This window comes from Lepisosteus platostomus, chromosome 12 (genome assembly GCF_059453375.1).
Source record: "Lepisosteus platostomus isolate fLepPlt1 chromosome 12, fLepPlt1.hap1, whole genome shotgun sequence".
Lineage (NCBI taxonomy): Eukaryota > Metazoa > Chordata > Actinopteri > Semionotiformes > Lepisosteidae > Lepisosteus > Lepisosteus platostomus.
In genome coordinates, this window is record NC_142622.1 from 12,736,114 (window position 1) to 12,759,753 (window position 23,640).

General features: G+C 38.2%; 3 protein-coding genes and 1 long non-coding RNA gene across 5 annotated transcripts; 2 read left to right on the forward strand and 2 right to left on the reverse strand.

Moving 5' to 3' along the window:
- Positions 1-214: 214 nt before the first annotated feature.
- On the reverse strand, positions 215-5,725 carry ndufb9 (NADH:ubiquinone oxidoreductase subunit B9). The gene is made up of 4 exons (XM_088601013.1): positions 5,568-5,725; positions 3,082-3,274; positions 2,320-2,433; positions 215-470 (listed from the first exon to the last, which is right to left on the reverse strand). The coding sequence occupies exons 1-4, from the start codon at positions 5,654-5,656 to the stop codon at positions 339-341; spliced, it is 528 nt and encodes a 175-aa protein (XP_088457139.1). The 5' UTR covers positions 5,657-5,725; the 3' UTR covers positions 215-338.
- Positions 5,726-5,734: 9 nt separating this feature from the next.
- Positions 5,735-15,289, forward strand: tatdn1 (TatD DNase domain containing 1). Of its 2 annotated transcripts, XR_015925659.1 has the most exons (13): positions 5,735-6,049; positions 6,283-6,348; positions 6,954-7,003; positions 7,105-7,168; positions 7,393-7,536; positions 9,421-9,463; positions 10,615-10,700; positions 10,783-10,823; positions 11,716-11,792; positions 12,326-12,396; positions 12,845-12,971; positions 13,349-13,565; positions 13,879-15,289. XR_015925659.1 is itself a non-coding variant. In XM_088601012.1 (12 exons), exons 1-12 carry the CDS (start codon positions 5,971-5,973, stop codon positions 13,979-13,981), a joined length of 951 nt encoding a protein of 316 aa, XP_088457138.1. In that variant the 5' UTR covers positions 5,738-5,970; the 3' UTR covers positions 13,982-15,289. The 2 variants fall into 2 exon arrangements, 1 of the variants encoding a protein (XP_088457138.1); XM_088601012.1 differs by lacking the exon at positions 13,349-13,565 and having other exon boundaries at positions 5,738-6,049.
- A 481-nt stretch (positions 15,290-15,770) lies between these two features.
- On the reverse strand, positions 15,771-16,949 carry LOC148651116 (uncharacterized). Its single transcript, XR_015925661.1, has 3 exons — positions 16,575-16,949; positions 16,162-16,354; positions 15,771-15,892 (listed from the first exon to the last, which is right to left on the reverse strand). It is a non-coding gene; the product is annotated as an uncharacterized LOC148651116 (long non-coding RNA).
- Positions 16,950-16,967: 18 nt separating this feature from the next.
- On the forward strand, positions 16,968-21,426 carry rnf139 (ring finger protein 139). The gene is made up of 2 exons (XM_088601011.1): positions 16,968-17,276; positions 18,593-21,426. The coding sequence occupies exons 1-2, from the start codon at positions 17,114-17,116 to the stop codon at positions 20,446-20,448; spliced, it is 2,019 nt and encodes a 672-aa protein (XP_088457137.1). The 5' UTR covers positions 16,968-17,113; the 3' UTR covers positions 20,449-21,426.
- Positions 21,427-23,640: the final 2,214 nt, after the last annotated feature.

Sequence of the window (23,640 nt, forward strand, 5' to 3'; positions counted from 1 at the left end):
AGTGTAGTTAGGAATTCTAAGAATACTGCAACAAACTCAACCACTGGTTCGATATTATAACCAAAGTCAATTTTAACTCATATGAATACGAGTTCTCCTTGTCTCATCTCTGCATTTCATTCGTCCTTCTGTGGTCCCAGGTTTATCCTGATCAACTTAAGTAAAACCACAATCAGCCACATCCAGTGGATAGATATGAACACATGAATAAAAATTCATTTCTTGGTTTCAATTTTATTATGATTACACTAGGGGAATCAGCTGTACATTATGAAACCGACATGTATGTTTTTCAATAATGACGTTTGGACTGTATGGGCCCCTGCTCTTTACTGGGCTCACGTAGGGCGTTCTCGTGGGCGGGTGACGTACTCCCACCACAAAGGTGGAAGGTCGCCCTCTTTGCGAGCTGGGGGCAGCGCCTCAGTCTTGGGCCCATCGGCTGGGGTCTCCTCCTGCAACTGTTGGATCTGTAAAAGTAGAAATAAAAGCCATGGTTATGATCAGTAGTAGACAGTAGTTCTACAAAACCAATGTTATATACTATATGAAACATGATCTGAAATGCTGTAGAACTATCACATGGTGCCATTTTTGAGAAGCTAAGGGGTCTTGGCTTGGAGATCTTGAAGAACTTGATCTTGAACTCACTGTTCATGCTCGGATAGAGAGGACATGCTGTACAGATTAACATGAGAGAGGAAGGCAAACGGTTCATTTAAATGCATTTCTTAATACTAGATACCCATTCTTCCTTTAGAAGGCCTGTCCCACAGACAGTTCCCCCTAGGAACAAAAGGTTGAATTTAGTGGTTTTCCTTTACTGACATATTCCTTCATCAGAAAATGGAACAAAAAATAAAAAAGTCTAAAGAATGACACAATCTAACCAAAATCCAACTAAAGATAACCAGAAGCAAGACTGCATAACCCACCTACTCACAGAGAATTAATCTAATCAGGTAGGAAACTTAAGACAAAGATAATTCAAATTAAAATATTACAGTTAATAATGTAATACTGTACTTACAAATCCTAAAATAATGCACTATTAATCTCTGTCATTAATGAAGATCAGAAAGAAGTAATTTATAATCTAGCAGGTTAAACAGGTACAGGTTTAAACCTGTAAAAAGGAGTATGCCTTTGAGAAAAAGGGTCAATTTAAAAGTCTGTCCTTAGAAGTGTTTATTTGGATGCATTTAAAGAAACTGGGAACAGCTGCTTTCAACCAAATTGAACTCGGTAATCCACAATAGTGGTTGCACTCTCATGTCAACTTTGTTTTTTCCTTAAAGTACATTTCAAAGGTGGACAGTGTCTGGAAAACAAATGCGGACATGCAAATTATATTAAAATATAGAAGGAAAAATTAGAACAACCAGGAAACATGGAAATCACAAGCTATTCACACAAGGATATAGAAAAGAGTGACAGATTCTTATTTTATAGGGCTTTACACAAGAGAAAGAAAAGAAGTTAGGTTAGGAATGTTCAATTACTCTCCAAGAGGGAAGCCAGGATAAAAAATAGCAAAATAATTAAAGTAACAAAGTGCGGAAAAGGAATCCATGCTGCAGTCTGCCCCTCACTCATGTCTTTAGCCCTCTCCGCTGTCAGTTGTGTGAAATTTAAACGTGATTAGGGGTTCACAAGAAAGCAAGCTAGCCAATAGGAGCTGTGGTTTGTGCAGGTTCAAGTGGAGTGGACACAATCCTACACTCAATTCAATAGGCTGCTCCATAACACTTCCAAATTGTTTGCCATAAAAGTATTTTACAGCAGCAAGACCAAAATGTTTTTCTTCTGTTAATTTTATTTTTGGAGGGCTTTAATCACGTATAGACTGATGGTGCCTACCCTCCTTGGTGAACCCCTTAACATATGTTTCTACTGTCTCCATGGTTGATATTGACTGCAAGTCTATCCACAGCTTTTAGGATACGTTCTACAATCTCATGATGATGGGCTGAAAGCCAGGCTGTGCCAGGAATGTAAAAGCAGATGGGGATCCTTGGCTGGCTACAGATAAGAGACTTTTATGAGTGACCTTGAGTTTACATTGCTTTGAGAAAACAGCGCAAAATTGTCCATACCTTTGAATTTCACTTAGAATTCTCTTTTTCTGCTGCACTCTGACAAGGGGCAAGTGGCCTAATACTACACAATGTCAAAGGCCTCCCAGCTGCCCCAACCTTCCTCCGGCTAGAGACTCTATGGGAAGTGACATAGACTGAATACAAACGAGATATTCTAATAGGAGGCAAGAGGGGGGAAAAATTAACCGTCAAATATTTTTTATGATAGAGAAGAGCATACCTCTCTCTCCCAGCTTTGGATTCTGAGTTTCTTCCACATTTCCCTCTTGGCAAAGTAGTCTGGGTACATAGCTTTCTCGGAGGGATGCCAGTAATCCAGACACCACTCGGGTACCTAACCAGAGGGAAATATGCACTCTTTAATCCAGACATTGCAGTAAGGTAAGAAAGGCAATTTTCCTGGTGCTTTTTATGCATAATGTAAATAAATGAAATGCCTCTCTTGAGTACAGTAGTATTGAAATCCACAGATCTCATACTCTCACAATAAACAGATATAATAGAAAATTCATCTAGACACACTTTACAATTACAGTATAACAAAGTCACACATGTATAATCTGAGAACCGTTAAGAAATCAACTTTTTTAATATCATGCAGTTATGTAAATGTGCTTGTATATAAAGTAACAGCACAATGGTTACTATAATCCCAAATCTTACACAAGTAAAAGCCAATCTAAGATGAAGTTAGTTAGGTTTAAGGTTTTTACAGCCAGAGCTCAGAGATTTCAATTTTATTTGTCATATGCACAAGTGCAATGAAATGCTTATTTGCATGTATGCCTCAATACAAAAACATTAAGGAAACACCAACTTTCACACAGAACAACAGCAGCAATAACAAAAAAGTTAAATAACGCTCAACTTAAATAAAACTCAGCCCAAGCAGTGTGCAAAAAAACATCAGGGTGAGACAGTGTAAAGGGAGAATTAAATCATCTGACAGCTCGTGGGAAGTCAAATGTTCACAGCCACCTACCTTGTAGCGTTCATATCGCTCATAGGAGGTTCCCCCAGGAGAGTCAGGGAAGATATAGGGCTGGGGGTGCTGCTTTTCCCAAAACTCCTCCTCACCAGCCTTCAGCAGCAGCGTAGCTTTCACCATATCTTTCTCATTCTTGTGCTGGTCAAAGCGGGCTCTCAGCAAGCATGCGTGGAATCGGTATATATCCCTGGAAATCACATAGAAAGCAAACATTTAAAATGGAATTTGCAATGCATTCACCCAAATGTTCTTATAGTTGTTGCTTGTGCCCTTATGAATATTTTTAACTTACGATCCTTGTTCATTAATAGGATTTCTATTAATATACAATCATCATCTCATCGACTGGGTTTTTAGTAGAGGAAACCGCTCTGTAACACTCCGTAACACCAACAATAGAAATACTGAATGCTTTGAAACAAAACCTTAACAGCTCATCCCCTTTTTTATGTTTGGAATTTTTTTAGCTTGTTCAATAAGATGTCTTTGTTTCAAACTTAAAAAAAATCTTAAATGTCTTATATTGGCAGACACACCAGAACAACCATCACTTTTTAATAAAACTTCCTGCACACAGAGAAAGATAGACCTAAACTATGGCCAGCAGCCATATCACCCTGCAATTCACAACTAGCAACCTGCTGAAGCTAAGCAGGTGTGAGCCTGGTCAGTACCTGGATGGGAGACCTCCTGGGAATAACTAAGGTTGCTGCTGGAAGAGGTGTTAGTGGGGCCAGCAGGGGGCGCTCACCCTGCGGCTCATGTGGGTCCTAATGCCCCAGTGTAGTGACGGGGACACTATACTGTAAACAGTATATCGGATGAGACGTAAAACCGAGGTCCTGACTCTCTGTGGTCATTAAAAATCCCAGGGCGTTTCTCGAAAAGAGTAGGGGTGTACCCTGGTGTCCTGGCCAAATTTCCCATCGGCCTTTATCAATCATGGCCTCCTAACAATCCCCCTCTATTAATTGGCTTCATTACTCTGCTCTCCTCCCCACTGATTCTGGATTCACAGCATTCTGGCGCACTATGGCCGCTGTCGCATCATCCAGGTGGATGCTGCACATTGGTGGTGTTGGAGGGGAGTCCCCATTACCTGTAAAGCACTTTGAGTGGAGTGTCCAGAAAAGCGCTATATAAGTGTAAGCAATTATTATTATTAATAATAATAATAATAATAATGTTTCTTTATTAGCCCTATACAATTTCTTGCATTAGGAATGCGTCTTTTCGCATACCCCAGCTTTTCTCCAGGGAGACACAGACACAGAGACAGGGAGAGAAGCTTGGGGTCAGAGCGCAGGGTCTGCCATTGTACGGCGCCCCTGGAGCAGTTGGGGTTAAGGGCCTTGCTCAGGGGCCCAACGGAGTAGGATTCCTCTGCCGGCCGCGGGATTTGAACCGGCAACCTTCCGGTCACAGGCGCAGATCCTTAGCCACAGAGCCACCGCTTATAAACTGATAATCATAACCGCAAGGTGTCTCATGGTGTTTGAAGATAACAAGGGAACACGATACAGGTCTTCAGAATGACAGTCAAGATTTCTTCTGAAATCCAGTGTGCACAAGTGGAAACTACATGGAAGTGCATTAAAAACTGTGAACAGCTTCATGCTTACCCAAACAAAGAGTTATAGTAATGTGGAACAAATTACCCAGACATCGTGTTAAAGGCAATACCCTACATTATATCAAGAAACGAGCCCAACGGACTCCTTCATTTGTAACATGTCTTATGCAATCAAGTTCCCATAGATGTCCAGTTCAACAGAACAAAAAAATAATAATCAGTTTAACCACTCATGTGCCGTTGTGATCAATTCGTCAGAAAATACTGAGAGCATGGTTTCGAGGGTTAAACCTTCTGAAGTACACATGCTAATATTTTACAACGATTGCCAATCGATTGATTTTTTATATTTAGATATTTCCTTCATTTTGGTTATTTTCAAAAATCATTCTTTAAGCTAATAAGCTACAAACACGAAATTACTGCAGCATGAGAAGGAAATGTATTTGACCCACACTACGAGTCATATAGTTAAGAGCTTCTTAACGTTTTTTTAATCATAGTGGCTGCTGCAATCATTTACACAATGCTCTTAAAACACCTTAAACCATTGTTATTGTATCTTAAATTAAGAAAGCAGTTTTGTGAGTCTACTACTGGAAGCCCAGTGAGATGGAAAATATCTATAATGTACGTATATGACCTTTTATTGTCATGGCACGGTTAACCATATAAACCAGGCATGGTTTGTCAATGTATTTTCATTAAATACAATACACGCACCTGAAAACACAAAATAGAAAATATGAGAGAGATTTAAAAATGTCACAACCATTTTTGAGCAATTAAGATAACATACTATGAGATTATATCAAAGGGTAGTTTTTGTTTCTAGTGGCCTGCGGCATACTTGTATTCACACCAAAACACTTCCTTACAAAAAAATAATATTGGCCGTTGCTCTCACCTAAATATATACCACGATTCGAGATGTCTCAAGGATTTTTTGTACAGCCGAAGGACTTTTTGTTGGTGGGTAAGATAGGCGGATGCCATCTTTCCTGCGGTCCTCCGAACTCCCTCGACCGGATTCACCTTCACCAAGAGCACTGCTTTGTGGGATACCGGAGGAATTATGGCCAATCAGGAAATGTCAGATTTGAACTTCATAAACTAGCCCATATGAGCAATTCGTACAGTGCTATTACTCTATCGATACGACACCTAAATCGATCTCAGGACCCAAAACCTATGAAGTGGAAGGGTTGACTGCCTCTTAAGTTTAATTTTCAATATTAGAAAAAATAAGTTAAACGAATATAAATGCACATTTATTGCAGTATGTACGGTTCCGTTGCGACTGCGGAATTATGGGAATTTTGAAGTCTGCATGTGGGTTTTGTATTGCCGGCTGTAAAAGAGCAAGGATGGCACAGTTTAAATTCATAGGTAAGAATATTATACAAGGGTCTTAAAATAAAAAAATAAAGATCGATAATCATATGTTATAGTACATAGGTATACATTTAAATAAAGTTTTATTTCTATTTTTAACGTTCTATATTGATTACATTTCATTACTAGCATCATTATTTGCATGTGCATCTTTTTTCAGAACCATATCAGAGTGTTTACTACAGAATTATTGAAAATCCACTTAGGTGTTTTACAATGCTTTTCAGATATTGGAATCAACCTGACCGATTCTATGTTTCGAGGACTATACAGGGGAAACCAAAAACATCAAGGTTGGTATCGCGTCCATAATACAGAAGGATTCTGACAACTTATTCGTGCTATTCACATTTTTAAGCAAGCGCTGTTACTAAGGTTTATAAAGATTTCAGGAAAATAATTAATTGGTTATCTGACCAAAATTAGACAGACGTTTCCCTGCAGTGACTGAAGGAAAAATCCTAAATGTCTTATCAGAATAAAAAAAAAAGTTGATTGCACAGCACACTTACACATAGACCTTTTTCTGCAGCATGTTTTTCCTAATCCTAAGAAGGAATGAAAGCCCAGAGGAACTGATTAGTAATATAGTTTCGGGGTTATAATATATTGTTTTTTTTACATACACATGAAACTGAAAGATCAGGTAGAAGCAATACAGCTAAGTGCTGTGATAAATTTATTTTTTGCATCACAGAGCAGAATTCACCACTCACATGTTGATTGTCTTCCTAATAAAACTGTCTAGGAGGGCTGTATTTTTGGCTCTGTCACATTTTTAAAACATTTCATTACCTGTGAAAAAGTGCTATATCAGTGTAAGGGATAATAATAATTTTATTGAAATACATTAGATCACAATACTCAGTTTTTCAAAACTGGCATTTTTGTACTTCAGATGACTTTCCACAGGTGATAGAGAGAGCCGTTGAAATAGGAATCCAGAAGGTAAGCCATTCAGTTTGTGTGTTGCATGTTTCTGAGGGTTGATGATGATTTTTTTTGAGAGCCCTGGGATTACTTTAAACATATTTTGTTTGAATTTCTAGTTTATGATAACAGGAGGCAGTCTTCAGGACAGTAAAGATGCTTTAAAACTGGCACAAACACGAGGTAATTGGTTCCCATATCATTGATTTTTTTTGTCAGAAACTGGTTTGGTTTGTTGTATGTAGACAATGTTAGAAAAATGTGAGAATTTTTAAAAGAATGGTGACTTAAGTGATTTTTTTAAAATTAAATACTGGAGAGTTTACTATTACAGCAAAATTACGGAGTCACATGGACATTTTCAAGTGCATCGTGTGTCTTATTTGAATGATGGTTTCTTTGTGAAGATGAATTTTACAGCACAGTTGGCTGCCACCCCACCCGCTGTGGTGAGTTCGAGCAGAATGGAGCTGATCAGTACCTGGCAGACCTGAAAGAATTGGCCAAAGCAAACAAGGACAAGATAGTGGCGATTGGGGAGTGTGGCCTAGGTAGGTCCTATACCTTTTCCAGTCTTTTTTATTTCTTATTGTTCAATGCGTGATTTGCTCTTCTTATAGTTTTATTCTGTGTCCTAAAGCACTCTCCTGTTAAAATAATGAACAAGTCTGTTAAAACTGTAATATTTTCTTGAAACTGAACGAGAGCCACTGATGAGGAAGGTAAGGTGATTTAACACAGACGTTACCAAATGCTTTACGTAGTGGCTTCAATGTACTGTGCCATATTAATTTATTCTCTCTCTAGACCCCACGTAGTCAGGCCAAAAGAAGTCTTACCTGGGGCTGTTTTGCTATAATGGGAAAACAATTAAGTGAATTGTAATACACCGAATTACACAGAAGGTAATATAAAATTAGTGGTAGCTCAGTAGATTATGAAACAGAATAGTATAAGAACGTATTAAGGTTTCTTCTTATTGCTGAAAAGTAATTTAATTTTGGTGTTTAAGTATAAGGACACATTGGTGTGCTTGTAAAACTGACTTGTCTCATATAGACTGTGCTTTACACCTCAACTGCACATCACTTTTAAAATTCAAGACCCTTCTTAAAAATGTAAGGGACCTGTAAAGGGATCTGCTATATTCAAAAACATAAGAAAATGAACTTAATGTTGTCTTATACATGTAGTTTAAGTAGGTAGCTGTTCAGCATGTGTAGGCTGCAAAGGAACAAGTAAAGAAGATCAAGTAAACAAGAAGAAAAGAAACACGTTTCGGCTGTGGAGCCTTCCTCGGCACTTTGGGTGACACCTGAAGAAGGCTCCACAGCCGAAACGTTGTGTTTCTTTTCTTCTCATTTCACCATGGAATAAACCTTTACTTGTTTCTTTGTTTTATACATTATTTCAATGTTTTTTTGTATACAATTCTAACATTTCTTCATTTATTAGAGGTTAAATGATTTTCAGGCTTGTAAATCTTTGGTTACTTCATCTCCTAATGAAACATGGATCCTGGCATGGTTTTTTGTCCTACATTGCTGGAGTCTCCAGTAGAAACTGTTTCTAGGATCTTTCTATATTTATATAATAAATACAAATAATTTAATTTGTGAATGTATGTTAAAGATAATATTCACAAACTGAAAACTGGTTTCGGTAAAATCTAGCTGACATTATGACCAGAACTCTTTAAAAATACTTCACAATAATTCAGAAATACTAAAATGAATGTGCTTGGCTAGATTAATCTCAGAACTTTTTTTATTAGCAAACTATTAGCTTTCTTCACTAAACCTCAAATGATCTGTTAAGATATCTGAACAAAAGCAAACATTCTGTGATTAAACTAAGCTGCTTATCTGTGAAGCAAAAACATTTTACCTCTATAGCTAATATAATACTTGTCTTTTTTTTAAAAACAAATTTTTAAAAAGTTCACAATTCAGAAAAGAAGAAAGTCCCCTTAATACACTTTTTTTCTGAGAGAAAACAACAACTTGCACATCAAAAGCTGGATTAATATAGTGAATTAAATACCAGAAAGAAATTTAAAAAAATATATGAATCTGGGGACTCTTTCCTGGCCTTTACTATGATAGCTTGCATATTCCTATCTGCAAGAGGAAGAAACCATCACCTTTTGACTCATTCATCTTACAATAACCAATTAACAGTTTTAAATAGGCAGCAATGTAGTGCTGACTCTTGTCAGCTATAGTAACATTGTGAAGCATTAGAGGAATCTTACTGGTGATGTAAAGGTGTTCTAAATTCATGTTTTTGTTTTGTGTAGTGCACATATAAAGACACTTTACTGGGTTTAATAAAATATTTATCTAATAAGATTATAATTTATTAGATTATAAGTCTTTCTAAATTTTAAAGTCTTTATATAGTATATATTCAGTAAAATGTAATTGTAATTCCAGATTTTGACAGACTGGAGTTTTGTCCCAAAGAAACCCAGCTACTGTAAGTACTCAGTTATATTTCCTACTGCATTTTCATCTTTTCACATTAAAATGGCTAACATTTTGAAGTTTCTTCTTATACAAAACCTTCAGCTTTCATCTGAAGTTCTATTAGTGAAAATATTGTAAATAATGAAAAATGCATCTGTTTTGTAAGATGTTTTTAATTGAGTTAACACTGGATACAAAATGAAAATAATTTACTTAATGTATTGACAATTATCTGATGACACCATGGTATTTGCACTAAACTGTGAAGAATTACAAATAAAAATACAGGCACTGAATAAAGCCACAAGCAAAGTGGGTGTGAAGATGCTCTTTATTTGAAGGTTGAAGACATGTAACTAAATCTGTGGAAGTCACCATTTTTATCTATCTGGGAGGAAAAAGCAGGTGTCACCTAGTAAAAAACATGTTTGTAAAATAAAAACATTACTTAAAAGCTACAAAGAATTCTTAAATGATTTAATATTGTGCTCAATGGTGAACCACCCAATATCTCGAGAGGAAAGTAAGTTGGAATAGTATATAAGAAATTACTGGCAAGGAAGCATTAAAAAGTACTTGCTGGGAGTACCAGAAGAGGGATGCTAAAGAAATGAATGTGCCCAGGAGCAAGTAAGAGTTTGTAACATTATTGGATGAGTGAAGAAACTAAGTGACAAGGGCAGTATATCAGAAAATGACATCAGAAATGTACATCTACTGTACCATTAACTAGAGAAATGTAAAAATAATATGTATTGGTACATGGTATATTACCTTCGTGAACAGCACAGTCTCGGTGTATATAAGAACATGAGAATTTTAAATAACGAGTGATTTAGTGCATTTTTGCTCATTTGGTACAGTGTTCTAAAAATCTCATTTAACTATTTCTCAATGATTTGGGAATTGCCTGTTCTAATTGCCCATGTGTGTCTGTGTACAGAGCGACCTCCTCTTTTGAGTTCTAAGTACACATGCAAGTATTTTCTACTTCAGTCTTACTATAATAAGTTTGCTTCTGCGTTCTTGAGAACGGTATACAAAGATGCTTTCCCCATATAAAAAAAGTTCCAGATATTGCTTTAAGGAATTATTTTAACTCTAGAAAATAGGAAAATAAATATTTATAATACTATTATTTTTTTCCTTAACTTTTTGAAGGTACTTTGAAAAGCAGTTTGACGTGGCCGAAGAAACAAAACTGCCCATGTTCCTCCATTGCAGAAACTCACATGAAGAATTTTTAGGTACTGTACATTTATGTTTATCTGAATGCAAAGGTATCAGGACTCTGATTGATACATGACACCTGCTTTTCTACACCAACAGACATCATGAAAAGAAACAGAGAAAGATGTGTTGGGGGGGTGGTAAGTATTTGTTTAGTTTATTTTTAATTAAAAGGCGAACAAGATTGCTATGGTTTTACGTGTGCGTTGGGGTGACAAACAGAGGAGTGACAGATGGGGGTTAGAAGTTGTTACACTACAGATAAGCAGGTGTTCTTTCATTTATATGTATGAATGTTAATACTGTACATCACAAGTAAGTGAAAAGGCACAAATTGTGGATACATCATTTTTGAATAATAATATACCTTAGGACAAAAATAATAATAATTCATTACACTATACACTAAAAGCACTATAGAGTGCTTTTCTGGACACTCCACTCCAGTGCTTTAAAGATAATGAGGACTCCCCTCCACCACCACCAATGTGCAGCATCCACCTGGATGAAGCAACGGCAGCCATAGTGCGCCAGTACACTCCCCAAACACCAGCTATCAGTGGGGAGGAGAACGGAGTGATGAAGCTAAATCTAAATGGGGATTATTAGGAGGCCACGATTGGTAAAGGCCAATGGGAAATTTGGCCAGGATGCCAGGGTAACACCCCTAATTTTTTCAAGAAACACCCTGGGATTTTTAATGACCACAGAGGACAGCAACTATTTTACAGTATAGTGTCACTGTACTGGGGCTTCAGGACCCACACAGACTGCAGGGTGAGCGCCCCCTGCTGGCCCCACTAACAGGAACCTTAGTTTTTCCCAGGAGGTCTCCCATCCAGGTACTGACCAGGTTCACATCTGCTTGGCTTCAGTGGGTTGTCAGTTAAAAAATAATATAAGCTTTTCTCTGGAAACTGGCCATTTCATGCCTTTATGCAAGATTCATGCATATTTTGTAATGACTCACAAAAGGATTTTTAATTTGGGTTAGAATATCGGTAGACCTCATGGTACTGTCTTCTGCTACAGGTGCACTCATTTGATGGTACGAAGGAAGAGGCAGCAGCTATTCTTGATCTAGACCTTTATATTGGAATAAATGGCTGGTAGGTTCCAGGATTCAAAATAAAACTATATATATTATAGTAGAAAGCATAGTGGGTCGCAACAGAAGTAGGCTGAAGAAGTTCAAGTATGTAACTGTGTCAGCATGCATAGGCTGCAAAGGAACAAGTAAAGGTTTATTCAAAGGTTTATTACACCCGAAGACCTGAAAAGAGACCCAACCCGAAGAAGGCTACAGTTGAAACGTTGTTTCCTTTCTTCTCTTTTTAGCATGAAATAAATGTTTACTTATTCCTTTGTAGCCTATGCATGCTAACACAGCTACCTACTTGAACTATATTCTAGTATACTATATATATACTGAACATGTAACGCTATATTGAGTTATATTATGTAAATGAACAAACTAAGATTTTTACTGACTCCACGTTTGTCAAATTCAATACTGACACCAGCGCGCTCACACACATATTCCTACATGCCAATAAAGCTTGCATTACAGCCAAGTTGATTTATGGCTTGATAACTTTAAAAGTACAAAAGGTGTAGAGATTTTCTTTTGAACTTGTTTTAGCTCCTTGAAAACAGAAGAAAATGTTGAGGCCATGAAGTCAATTCCTTCTGAAAGACTGATGATTGAAACTGGTACGTGCAGCTCTATAGAACTGAAATCAGCTTCAATAATGACAGAGGCAGGTTTATTGAATCCTTTGGTTTAACAGAAAAGTTTTCTGTTGAACTTATTTCACAAATTAAAAAGTGAATCTTTTTTTCATTATTATTATACGATAGCTTTTTTTTTAAGTGACATAAGTTATACAACAGAAAAGTATAACTGGGGACAGAAATTATTAAAAGAATCTAGGCAAAAGGGCAAGATTTTTAAAAGATGCACAATATATTAAATGCTTAAAGTCTGAGATTTTATTTTATATTGACTATCAAAATATTGGTTTAAATAAAACAGGCTTAGAATAAGACTCTTTCATGTAGGAAAAAATTGGACAGCCCAGAGAAAAGTGGTGCAGTTGGCTTGAAACTCATGTGTCTGTAATGGTTACTACATGTGATTGTGTCTTCTTGTATAACATAGATGCTCCATGGTGTGGAGTGAAGAACAGTCATGCAGGCTTCAAGTACATAAAAACTACCTTTCCTACTAAGAAGAAATGGGAAACAGGCCATTGTGTAAAGGACAGAAATGAGCCCTGCCATATAATGTACGTAAGCAAAGGAAATTATTTTTAAAACATAAGTAAATGCAACAGATTGTGCAGGCTTTTAATCAGAACCTGCGAGCATGATTCTGTAGATTCTGTAGTACCTGTGTCAAAATTTATATCCACAAATGTCATCTTAGAGAATAACAATGTTGTTTTGTTCTAATGACTTACCTTGGCATTCAGTTTCTGTGACTTCCTCGCTTTAAAGATCATGTATTGAGCTCTAGGAAACAACCATGTGATTACATCATGTTGCTGTATATGTTGCTGCAGTTGTTTGAATTACTGGCCAGTAATTGTTCTTTTCTACCTCCTCACAAGCCTACAATTTCATAATCCAAGCACAGTTTGCCCTCAAAACTCATTTCTTGCAGTTGCAGTTGTCAGATGAAGCTCTCACAGACATGCCTTTTCTCAAACCAGTTGGTGTCTGTCTGGCTGCTGCCAGTGTCCTTAGGCATGAACTTTTGAGGAGCCACCCATGCTGTAGTGAATGCAGACTTGCCTCTTCAGAATCTGTGGAGTGGTCTTAGGAATTCAGGAGCTCTCTGGAGTGAGGACATTGAAATAACAAAAACAAAAAAATTAAAGGTACACCTTTTAGCGAGAGATGGTTACGTAAAATGATATGGTTTTCTGAACTATTACTTGATCTTTGAACTCCATTCAGAATTTCCTATTAGAAATTTTCAGACCAAAGTGATACTTGGAGCTGTGTGCCTCAATTAAAAGACTTGGCAGTACTATGAGCTCATGTGCATAACTATAATATAACCCCCACACCTACAAATAAAAGACTGTAGCGTGTGTGAAACACTGGTGCTTGAGTTTAAAATGAGGTATTTTTTAGGAGCTTTTGAGTTAAAAATTGAAAATATGAAAACATTCATGTCTCCCATTACAGTCAAGTGCTAGAGATCATGGCTGCAGCAAGAGAAGAAGATCCTTTTGAGCTGGCAAACACTATTTTCAACAATACCATAAAGGTCTTCTTCAAAGGAAGCTGAAGGCTTATACCGACTAGAGCTGCTCTCACACCAGACAACGATGGTATGGGCTTCTGTCTTCACTACCACACTGTTCCAGATTTGTTTCGCAGCTTGAAAATCCTGGAATCCACATACAGGAACCATGATGAACATGATTCTTGATTGCTGCTTCTGGGAAAAAAAATATATTTTTAAAGAAAATAAAAAATTAATTTAAACGGCATTAAGTTTGTTGTTTGTATGACACCTAATTTGGATTTATCAGATTTATCATTTTTAATGTACTGTGTTTAATAGTTTTTAGTAGGGATATGGTCACTTGTATGGTATTATGCATGTTATGTTAATGTTGACTTCCAGTTTATTTGTAATTAATATAAGTCATGTGACTTTTAGATGAGGTTGTAAGATATCTAAATACGTATTAATAGGTTAGTGATATTGGTGTTGCTAAGCTTTACACCATGGTAATAGAAAAGTAACGCTATGTCAAAGTACTTGTAGAGCTACACACCAACCGCTTTACTCTGACTGAAACAAATGGCACCCCTCGCTGCTGCCATCTTGTGATTTTGTAAAAAAAAAGATCAAATAAATTGTAAATGTATCAAATTAACATTTTATTTTCAACATGAATTAAATATTAATAACTAATCACAAATAGCTACTTGTTTCCTTGGTGCCCTTATCAGTGCGATATGAAAAAGGCTGTCAATGTGATTACAAGGCACAGAAAGTGAAATTTCAAACCCATTGGAACTGGGTTACACCCATTGGGTCACGCACAGGTGATGAGAACCATGAGGTTGAACTGGTATAGGGTTACCATATTTGAACATCAGAAAAAGAAGACATCCTGAGGAACTTTCCTATTCCCTTATCTGGGAAAGGGGTGGGGATGGAGAAGGTTTTCAAAATATCCCACGTTTTATGTTCATTGGTAAATCTACCTGTATATCAGGTATTAGTACAGAAAAGTTCGGTGCCTGTAAATAATAATATTGTGGTGCCCTCGCCTGGCGTTGCAGTTGAAGAGCGCCCGGCCGAGGTGCTGGCGAAGGGCAGGATGGGAGGAGGAGTCAAAGGGGGGACTGAGGGCGACTGGCCAGTGCGGGTTGACCATCTGGTGCAGTTGCACATTGTTGTGGGCTATTGGGTTGTCATATAAATAGTTATCTCCGGTTTATACTGTACTCTTTTATACCTGTACCCACTTAACTACCCTGTACCTATATGACCCTAGTGTGTTATACCCTGGTTATGCTGTCTGTCTCCAGCTGTCTTTGCTGCTGTGCCGGCAATAAAGAGCAGTTTCCATTCTAAAAAGAGCATGAATTCCTGTCTGCATCCTCACCGACCCCGTCTCCCTACATTTGTGTCAGCAGTGGGAGGGATGGACAGCGATTAGTGCCAACACCTGTCGGACTCAGATAAGCGCCAGTTTTACCAGCAGGCGAGTGACCCCCTCAAGCCCTTTCTGGGGACGAGCAGCAGCAACCAGGAGCAGGAGCGGCTCCCTGGCACCACTGGAGGGTTGTGGTCCTGCACTGGGACCGCCTGGTTCCATTCAGGGCTCGTGAGGGGACACTCGAATAGGAGGGCGCAGCGGATCCCAGGGAGCAGCCAGTTCCAGATTCCTCTGGCCTGGGGGGGGCCAAGGGGGCAGACCGCCAGACTCCACCCCAACGCAGCGAGCGAGTTCACCGGGCTCCGCGGGGGCTGGAGGATTTAGTGTGCGGCTTCGCTGGGTTATTCATCGTTGGTGGGACACTTCATGTTTTAGGTGGTGGCAATGTGGCGCTCTCACCTGGCGTTGCGGCTGAAGAGCGTCTAGCTGAGGTGCACGGCGAAGGGCAGGATGGGAGGGGGGATTGAGGGCGACTGGCCAGCGCGGGTTGACCATCTGGTGCAGTTGCACATTGTTGTGGGCTGTTGGGTAGTCATATGAATAATAATCTCCGGTTTACAGCCTTTTATACCTGTACCCACTTAACTACCCTATACCTATGTTTCAGTACCCTAGGTGACCCTAGTGTGTTATACCCTGGTTACACTGTCTGTCTCCAGCTGTCTTTGCTGCTGTGCTGGCAATAAAGAGCAGTTTCCATTCTAAAAAGAGCCTGAATTCCTGTCTGCATTCTCACAGACCCCGTCTCGCTACAATATCAAATAATTACTAAGATTTTTCTCTGGCTTACCTTCTTAGTTATGGAGAACTTTTCTTCCCCTTGACGTGCCAACAATTTGGTTGACGAACTTTCTCCTCGAATTGCCTTTTTGCGTTTGTCTGAGTCAACTTGAGCTTGCAAGTCAAGTACAACTTGATTTGCCACGGAGACAAACGTACCAGGCTTACACACCAAACATTCAGCTTCCCAGTCTTCTCTGCCACTTCGAAAACAAGGAAATGTATTTTTTAGTTCTGCTGTGAATTTACACTTTCGCTTTGGCATTGTGTTTGAGGGTAGGAAAACGAGAAACAAAATAGGGAGCCTTTCGAGGGAATGCTTCTGCTACTAGTAGTAGGCATGCTGCAGTTTCACGGATTATCCTATATTTCGATTGTCTTGATACAGTAGCATAATGACACTTGAAAGCAACTCCTACTCACAATATTAATGGACGACTTTCAATGTATTAGTTACACATGTGTTCACTCTCTTCTTTATTGAGATGGACTTCTTAAATGGGTCTTCCTGCGAGAAAACGTAGGAACTCGTTATTAATATGCTATTAATATGCTATCTTCCGTAAATTACAAAAGATATTGTTGTAGTCTATCTCTTTGCACTTTTCCAAAATAGGAGATAGTGAGGTTTCTACGCTACAGAGGATTCATTCCTTGGCTTCTGCAGAACAATCCGGCACGAACCTTAAGAGAAAAAGCAGAACTGTCTGACCGTTGCCATAACAACTGGACATCAAGTCCATTGCGTCATGTTTAGGAGCTCCATTTAATTACGTATTCACTATGACGTTCCAAATTGGAGTTACTTCCGCGTTCCGTGCATAGCAACAGGAGGACAGTGAAGATGGCGGTGTGCAGGGATCCAGAAAAATAACTTGTGGAAAATTCAGTAATTTGTTTAATCAGTAGCGGCGGGAGAGCATTGGACTCCGAGAGCCCGAGTCCTCTTGGTATAACGTCCCATGGCGTCCCCTCATATCCGGATCGGCCACCAGGCCCTAGCTGTGCTGGATGTGGCTTTTCGAGTTCCCTGTATTTTCATTATCGACGCCATTTTTAACTCTTATTTTGATCCTGGGTCCGGATGGGCCATCACTGCTGTACGGATTTTAATTCGTTTTTTGGGTAAGGTGAATTTAAAGTATTAATGAAATGTCGTCTGATAGGGTGTGTGTCATCCTTTTAATTCACTCTTGCGTGTTGTTAAACCTGATCAAGCTGACCAGGCCACCTGTCAAACAGGAGCTCCGGCCTCTCGGTTTACTCCCTGCGGTTCCGATGTCATTGACACGCCGTTCATGAGTAGCCAACAGAGTCGAGAGGAGTGAAAAACTCCCCTGTGTGCTATTTTGGATAATACCACTGCCTTTCTGCGCTTCTAATGTCTTGAGTTGAATAGTTTACGTTTATTTGTTATATCCCCGCGCTTCGTTTTGGGTTAACATTAGGAAGGGCAACAGCGCTCGGATGATTTTAAATGCCAATAAGATTTTATAAAACAGGGAGCTCTTCAACTCTGTTGTTTTGAGCAAGTCTATTTTTCCTTAGAAATGAGTTTATGGACGGTGTTTTCAGTAGCATATGTTTCTAGGACCGGATGTCCGATTCTCTTCATGTTATCCTTCAGCTGACTCTTGAAATATGCTTCAAACGGATTTCTGTTAGCCAGTTTATTTCCACATTTCCTTGAGTTATGGAGTCAAGTTTTCTTCCCATTCTCTCCAAAATATGTATGGGTTAAAGCCCTGAAATATGCAATCGCAAATCTTAACTTTTAGAGCAAGTTTCATACTGCTGAAACGATGATTTACATTCTTTGTAAACATTAGGTTTGAGTTGTTTTATCACGCTTTCAGCAAAGCATTAGTTCATTGTTCTAGTTTTAGCAGACAATATTTGTTTAGTAGGAAATTAGATCGACAGTCCTAAATATTAATTGTAACTAAACCATATAGGCTACAGTGAAAATCATAACTATCAGGACAGTAAAGTGAAATTAATCATTTTTGCTGTGTACTAATAACGTGTATTTTGGATCAAAAGATTAATATGAGATCAAATCTGAATGTCAGTTTTGATTCTGGATGGTCTCGTATATACCCTTGTCTTATCACAAGTACATAGCAATTCAGATGACAGTTCAGGGAATACAGGCTAATGTAGTTAATCTGTGTTGAAGAGTGCCACCTCGATTTGTACCTGTCAAGATCTAAAATTCCACTCTGCAAAACAGCCATTAGGCATAATATCATGTGTGTTCCAACGTAACATATTGCATTCCAAAGTACTGCTTCCTTTTCTAGTGCCACAGCCGGAACATGTGTAGCTCTCAGTTCAGTTCATTCAGATTTTCATAAGGATATAATGTTGTATCATAAATCAAGTTAATTTTAATAATGTTGTATCATAAATCAAGTTAATTTTTTTCCTTTCTTTTCCAGGTGTTTTGGTATCAGGTGTTGTCCTGGTCTTGTCCCAGAGAGCGCTCTTTAAGTTCTACATGATCTTCTTTGCAGTACTTTTGGGAGCCGTCGCATTTCTGGTCAACTATTACGCCACCTCTCATATAGACTTCTACAGCGCTTACTATACAGCAGCATTAGGATTTAAGCTGCTTCCTCGTAGTGGACCCACACTATGGCTGGGCATGGCCACGGTCCAGCTTATGTTTGGAATTGGGCATGTTATGCTTCTCAATGTACAGTCAGTCTTTGCTGCACTAATTGTCCTAGACATTATGATCCCCATATGGGGCTTGATCTTGGAGTTGCCAGTGGACGTGAGACAGCTCCTGGCCATCATTTCAGGCTTGGTTCTTGTAGTGAACACAGTTGTCTGCTTACTTATGAAGATAAAGTGGTTCTATTACTCAGGTCGCTATGTGTACCTGCTCATCAGGCACATGTATCGCATCTATGGACTCCAGCTGCTGGTGGAGGACACCTGGAAAAGGATCCGCTTCCCAGATGTCCTCAGGGTTTTCTGGCTCACGAGACTTACAGCTCAAGCTATCATTCTGGTTTATGTTGTGAAAGTGGTGGACAATGAAGAAGGAAAGTGGAATTATTTGATCTCCTGGGATGCTTTCTGGGATGTTTTGTGCAACCTTATCATCAGCGGGTGTGACTCAACCTTGACAGTCCTGGGCATGAGTGCAGTTATCTCCTCCATTGCTCATTACTTGGGGCTCGGTATATTGGCTTTCATTGGTTCCACAGAAGAAGAAGATAAACGCTTGGGTTTCGTAGCACCTGTGTTGTTTTTCATTTTAGCTCTTCAGACTGGCCTTAGTGGCCTAGACCCTGAGGAGAGACTGGTCCGGCTCAGCCGAAACATGTGCCTTCTCTTGACTGCCATCTTGCATTTCATTCATGGGATGACTGATCCAGTCCTGATGTCTTTGAGTGCCTCACATGTTTCGTCTTTTCGCAGACATTTCCCTGTGCTCTTGGTCTCCTTGTGTCTGTTTGTACTGCCCATTGTGCTGAGCTTCATCCTCTGGCACCACTACATTCTAAATACCTGGCTGTTCGCTGTGACTGCATTTTGTGTAGAGCTCTGTCTGAAGGTCATTGTGTCCCTGACTGTCTACACACTCTTCATGATTGATGGCTACTACAATGTCTTATGGGAAAAGCTGGATGACTATGTGTATTATGTGCGCTCAACTGGCAATGTAATTGAGTTCATTTTTGGGGTGATCATGTTTGGGAATGGAGCTTACACCATGATGTTCGAATCTGGCAGTAAGATCCGCGCGTGCATGATGTGTCTCCATGCCTACTTCAACATTTACCTACAAGCCAAGAATGGCTGGAAGACCTTCATTAATCGGCGGACAGCAGTGAAGAAAATCAACTCCCTGCCGGAGGTGAAAGGAGGTCAGCTGAGAGAGATTGAGGACGTCTGCGCCATCTGCTATCAGGAGTTTGCAACTTCTGCGCGTATCACACCCTGTCACCACTACTTTCATGCCCTCTGCCTCCGGAAGTGGCTGTACATACAGGACACCTGCCCCATGTGCCACCAGAAGGTCTATATTGAGGAGGACTCGAGAGACAATGCCGCCTTTTCCAATAATAATGGATATGTTGCCCCTAATGAAGACCCAGGAGGCATTCCAGCAGCAGAAGGGGGAGAAGCAGCTGCTGCTGCCAGGCCTGAGCCTGAAAACGAACTCCTTGAAGACAATGACAGTATTGAATATGATGAAGATGAATGGGGTACACAGAATGGTGGAATGCCTGTAGAAGAAGACTATATTAATGATGATACAGACTCAAGTGGGGAAGAATAGATCATATTTAAGTTAATCATAACAAATGAAACCATCAGGGACGTTTTTATAAGGGCTTTGAGAAGGGTAACATTTATGATGAGGTATATGATACAGTGTGCCTAGGTGAGAAATTGCAACCGAAATCTACACATTCCTCTGTTTCCTAGGGATGCAAATTATCCTGTCAATAGTTGTTCACTGAGAATTTTGAAAGGATTTTTTTTCAGAAGCTAAGAAAGTGTGAACTGGATATCTCTTGTTTTCTGTTTTCAACAGGTGAACTGTGATATTACAAACATTATTTATTTTATTTGTATTTTTAACAGTGCTGATTAAGTATTAAAGCAAAATATCACATTGAGATCCAACTACTTATTTTCTGTAAATGGACCAGTGAAACAGAGATTCAACACAGGGGGAAAGGTTTAATTTAATGTGATGTGCTACTGTAACCACAAATATACCTCTTATCATTACTGCTGGTCTCTTGTGTGACCTTACTAAAATTGTGTACATTATTGTACATGCAATAAAATAGACTTTCTTTTCTTAATGGTTGTATTCAAATGACTGTTTTGGCAAACACTGTTTGAACACATCATAATGCAGAAAAGTTCCTTGTCAAAGAGCTAGAAGTATCATTCTTTGAACTACACAATATTTATAGTTTAGTAGTAGCCTTAACATTTCAAATTAATAAGATCTTTGTTCATTGAAGATGTCTCCCTACCTGCTAATGATAACAGTTTCACAAAAAATAGTGATGTTTTACTTTTATCATTAATACAACGTTAATCTAATTTGAAATAGAAAATGAAATAACTGTATAATGAAGATCTTGCTGCTAAGATGGAACTGTATGGAGTTTTGTTTTTGGTTGTTTGAATTAATTATAAGGGAGAGGGCATTTTCCATTTATTTTGTAGAAGAGCTGTGCATTTTGACCCAGCAATTATGTTTTCTGATTAAAGTATTGTCGCTTGGTTTTCATTAAAACATGAGCTTTGTAGAGCTTTTTTTTTTGACAAAAATTATATTTTCTGGTAATTCCATTCCTGCCACAAATTTCTTTAAATATATTTATGGGGTTGATGAAGTCAGAGAATTTATAATACTATTATTATATGTTTATATATATATATAAGGCAGGACAACTGAGCAGGTCTCTAAACACTTGATTTTATGGTTTAATTTACCATCATTGACAAATTGTCAAGCAGGACAGATCCAGATCTTTAGGTATTATTACCACACTTGTGAAAATTATTTGGACTTTTAAAAAGGTTTCCATGAATGTAAGGTTTTTCAATTTATCTGTATTTTTCTAATTGAATGCTGTGTTCCTGTTACTTGGTGTTGTCTGATTTGTCTGTAGTCTGCTTTTCAGGTTTCTGGAGATTTTCTGTGGGAAAGCACGGACCATTTGATTTGTAGCAAACAATTCTACTGAATTGTTCATTCCCTAGGAAGTGATAATATGCATTTAAAATATCCTTCAATTACAGTAATGAGCAATGGCGTTTAGGGAGTGCAAAACCTCACTATGGGGAAAAAAAGCATATTCAAATAAACATATTTGAATTATAATCTTTCCATAACCAAAATAACTTGAAGGACTTTAGCTGCTGACACATTAGATTTTTTTAAAAAACAAAGAAGAGACTGAAGCCTACTTTAGGCATTTCATATCTACTTTAGACATAATACATGAAGATGGATTGCTATTTATATACACAATACACCAAATAGTTCTCAGACGTTTTTTGCTGATGGTGGTGGGGTTTACAACAAGAACCTCTTAAAATTTGCATCTTCTACCATTTAGAATTCTTGATGATCCCTGTTGATATTTTAGTTAAATGTTCTATTTTTTAATTTAACCATTGTTTTTATTTATTCAAATGCAGTGCGGAGGTAATTGCAAAATACAATTAGAACTTTTTATTAAATCCTACATTATTTTATACCTGGATTATTGAATCCTGTTAAGAATGGTATGATTAAGAAAATAGAGTTACAAATGAGAGTATGCCCTTTGTGACTGTGTGGTTGTGGTTTATTGATCCAGGGACCTGATCCTGCCCTTTCTTAAAGGAAACCAGGGTATTGGCTTCAGCCACATGGCTTGGTAGCATATTTCATACTACCATGACCCTTTGTGTTAAAGAAGTGCCTCCTGTTCTCGGTTTTAAATGCAGTTTCCTTCCTCATATAATTACTTTTTTTTTCAAAGAGCAGTAATATCTATGAATCTGTCATGGTAAAAGAGATGTCAATGTTTATGATCCCTTACATTGTTAATGAAAATGTGCATCAGAAAACAAGCTACTGTACAAATGGTTTCTTTTTGAACAGTGCATTTTGGATACACTGTCCTTACTATATTGTTTTATGCTTATCAAATTAAAAATTGTTTGCAAGAGCTACAATTAACCACAGGAGGTCAGCAATGTGAAGACATGAAGCTTGATCAATAAAATGCTAAAAAAAATGCCAGAAATTATTTGAATACATAAAGTAACGTTATGATTGATATGTATTAAAGTATGTCAAGATTTCTGCTGAGTGACTTGCAATGTGGAGAAACAACATTGAATCCAGTGTGAAGTCCTGTTGGTCCTGAAAGGTATTTGTCACAGTCTGAGATTAATTTGTTGCTTTTACATTGTATTTTCCTTCCTACTGTAAGTTAGTACAGGAAAGAATTCTGAAGCCAGGGTATGGATAAATTGTTAACTACAGACCTTAAATACTGCTCAATTAAAGACTAACAAGACATATGCCCATGTCACAGGAATAGAGTACTGTCTGAATATGCTTTTGGTAACTTGATTAGAATGAGCAAGGATGGATAAATTAAGGGAGCCGAATAATTCTGTGCTCATAAACAAGTGCTTGTAAGGCCGTTGTCTCTATGGTACTTAATGTGAAAAAATGTGCTATATGAATTAGCATTTTGCTTGAAAGTTGACATTTGGTAGCACTGTAGTAATGGAAGACTATTAGCAAAAGGAACAGTTAGCTGTACTGTTGGTACTGACAGAAGATAAATATGAACTCATTTTTCAAAGTAATATTTCTGGTATTTAAATAAACGTTAAATTTTCACTTTAACCTGATAAATACTGTAGATGCAACACAATGAAGTTTGGTTTCCATTTCTTATGCTGTCATTAACTCACTGAGTTTTGTTGGGTGATGTTTATGGAT

Excerpts from the sequence above, each read along its gene's own strand:
- ndufb9 (XM_088601013.1), bottom strand. The coding sequence starts at position 5,656 with ATGGCATCCGCCTATCTTACCCACCAACAAAAAGTCCTTCGGCTGTAC. Across the intron at positions 2,434-3,081 it reads AGCGATATGAACGCTACAAG|GTACCCGAGTGGTGTCTGGA; the intron begins GTAGGTGGCTGT and ends CCCTCTGGTTAG. Across the intron at positions 471-2,319 it reads TCCAAAGCTGGGAGAGAGAG|ATCCAACAGTTGCAGGAGGA; the intron begins GTATGCTCTTCT and ends CTACTTTTACAG.
- rnf139 (XM_088601011.1), top strand. The coding sequence starts at position 17,114 with ATGGCGTCCCCTCATATCCGGATCGGCCACCAGGCCCTAGCTGTGCTG. Across the intron at positions 17,277-18,592 it reads GATTTTAATTCGTTTTTTGG|GTGTTTTGGTATCAGGTGTT; the intron begins GTAAGGTGAATT and ends TTTCTTTTCCAG.
- tatdn1 (XM_088601012.1), top strand. The coding sequence starts at position 5,971 with ATGGGAATTTTGAAGTCTGCATGTGGGTTTTGTATTGCCGGCTGTAAA. Across the intron at positions 6,050-6,282 it reads GGCACAGTTTAAATTCATAG|ATATTGGAATCAACCTGACC; the intron begins GTAAGAATATTA and ends AATGCTTTTCAG. Across the intron at positions 7,537-9,420 it reads GATTGGGGAGTGTGGCCTAG|ATTTTGACAGACTGGAGTTT; the intron begins GTAGGTCCTATA and ends TTGTAATTCCAG.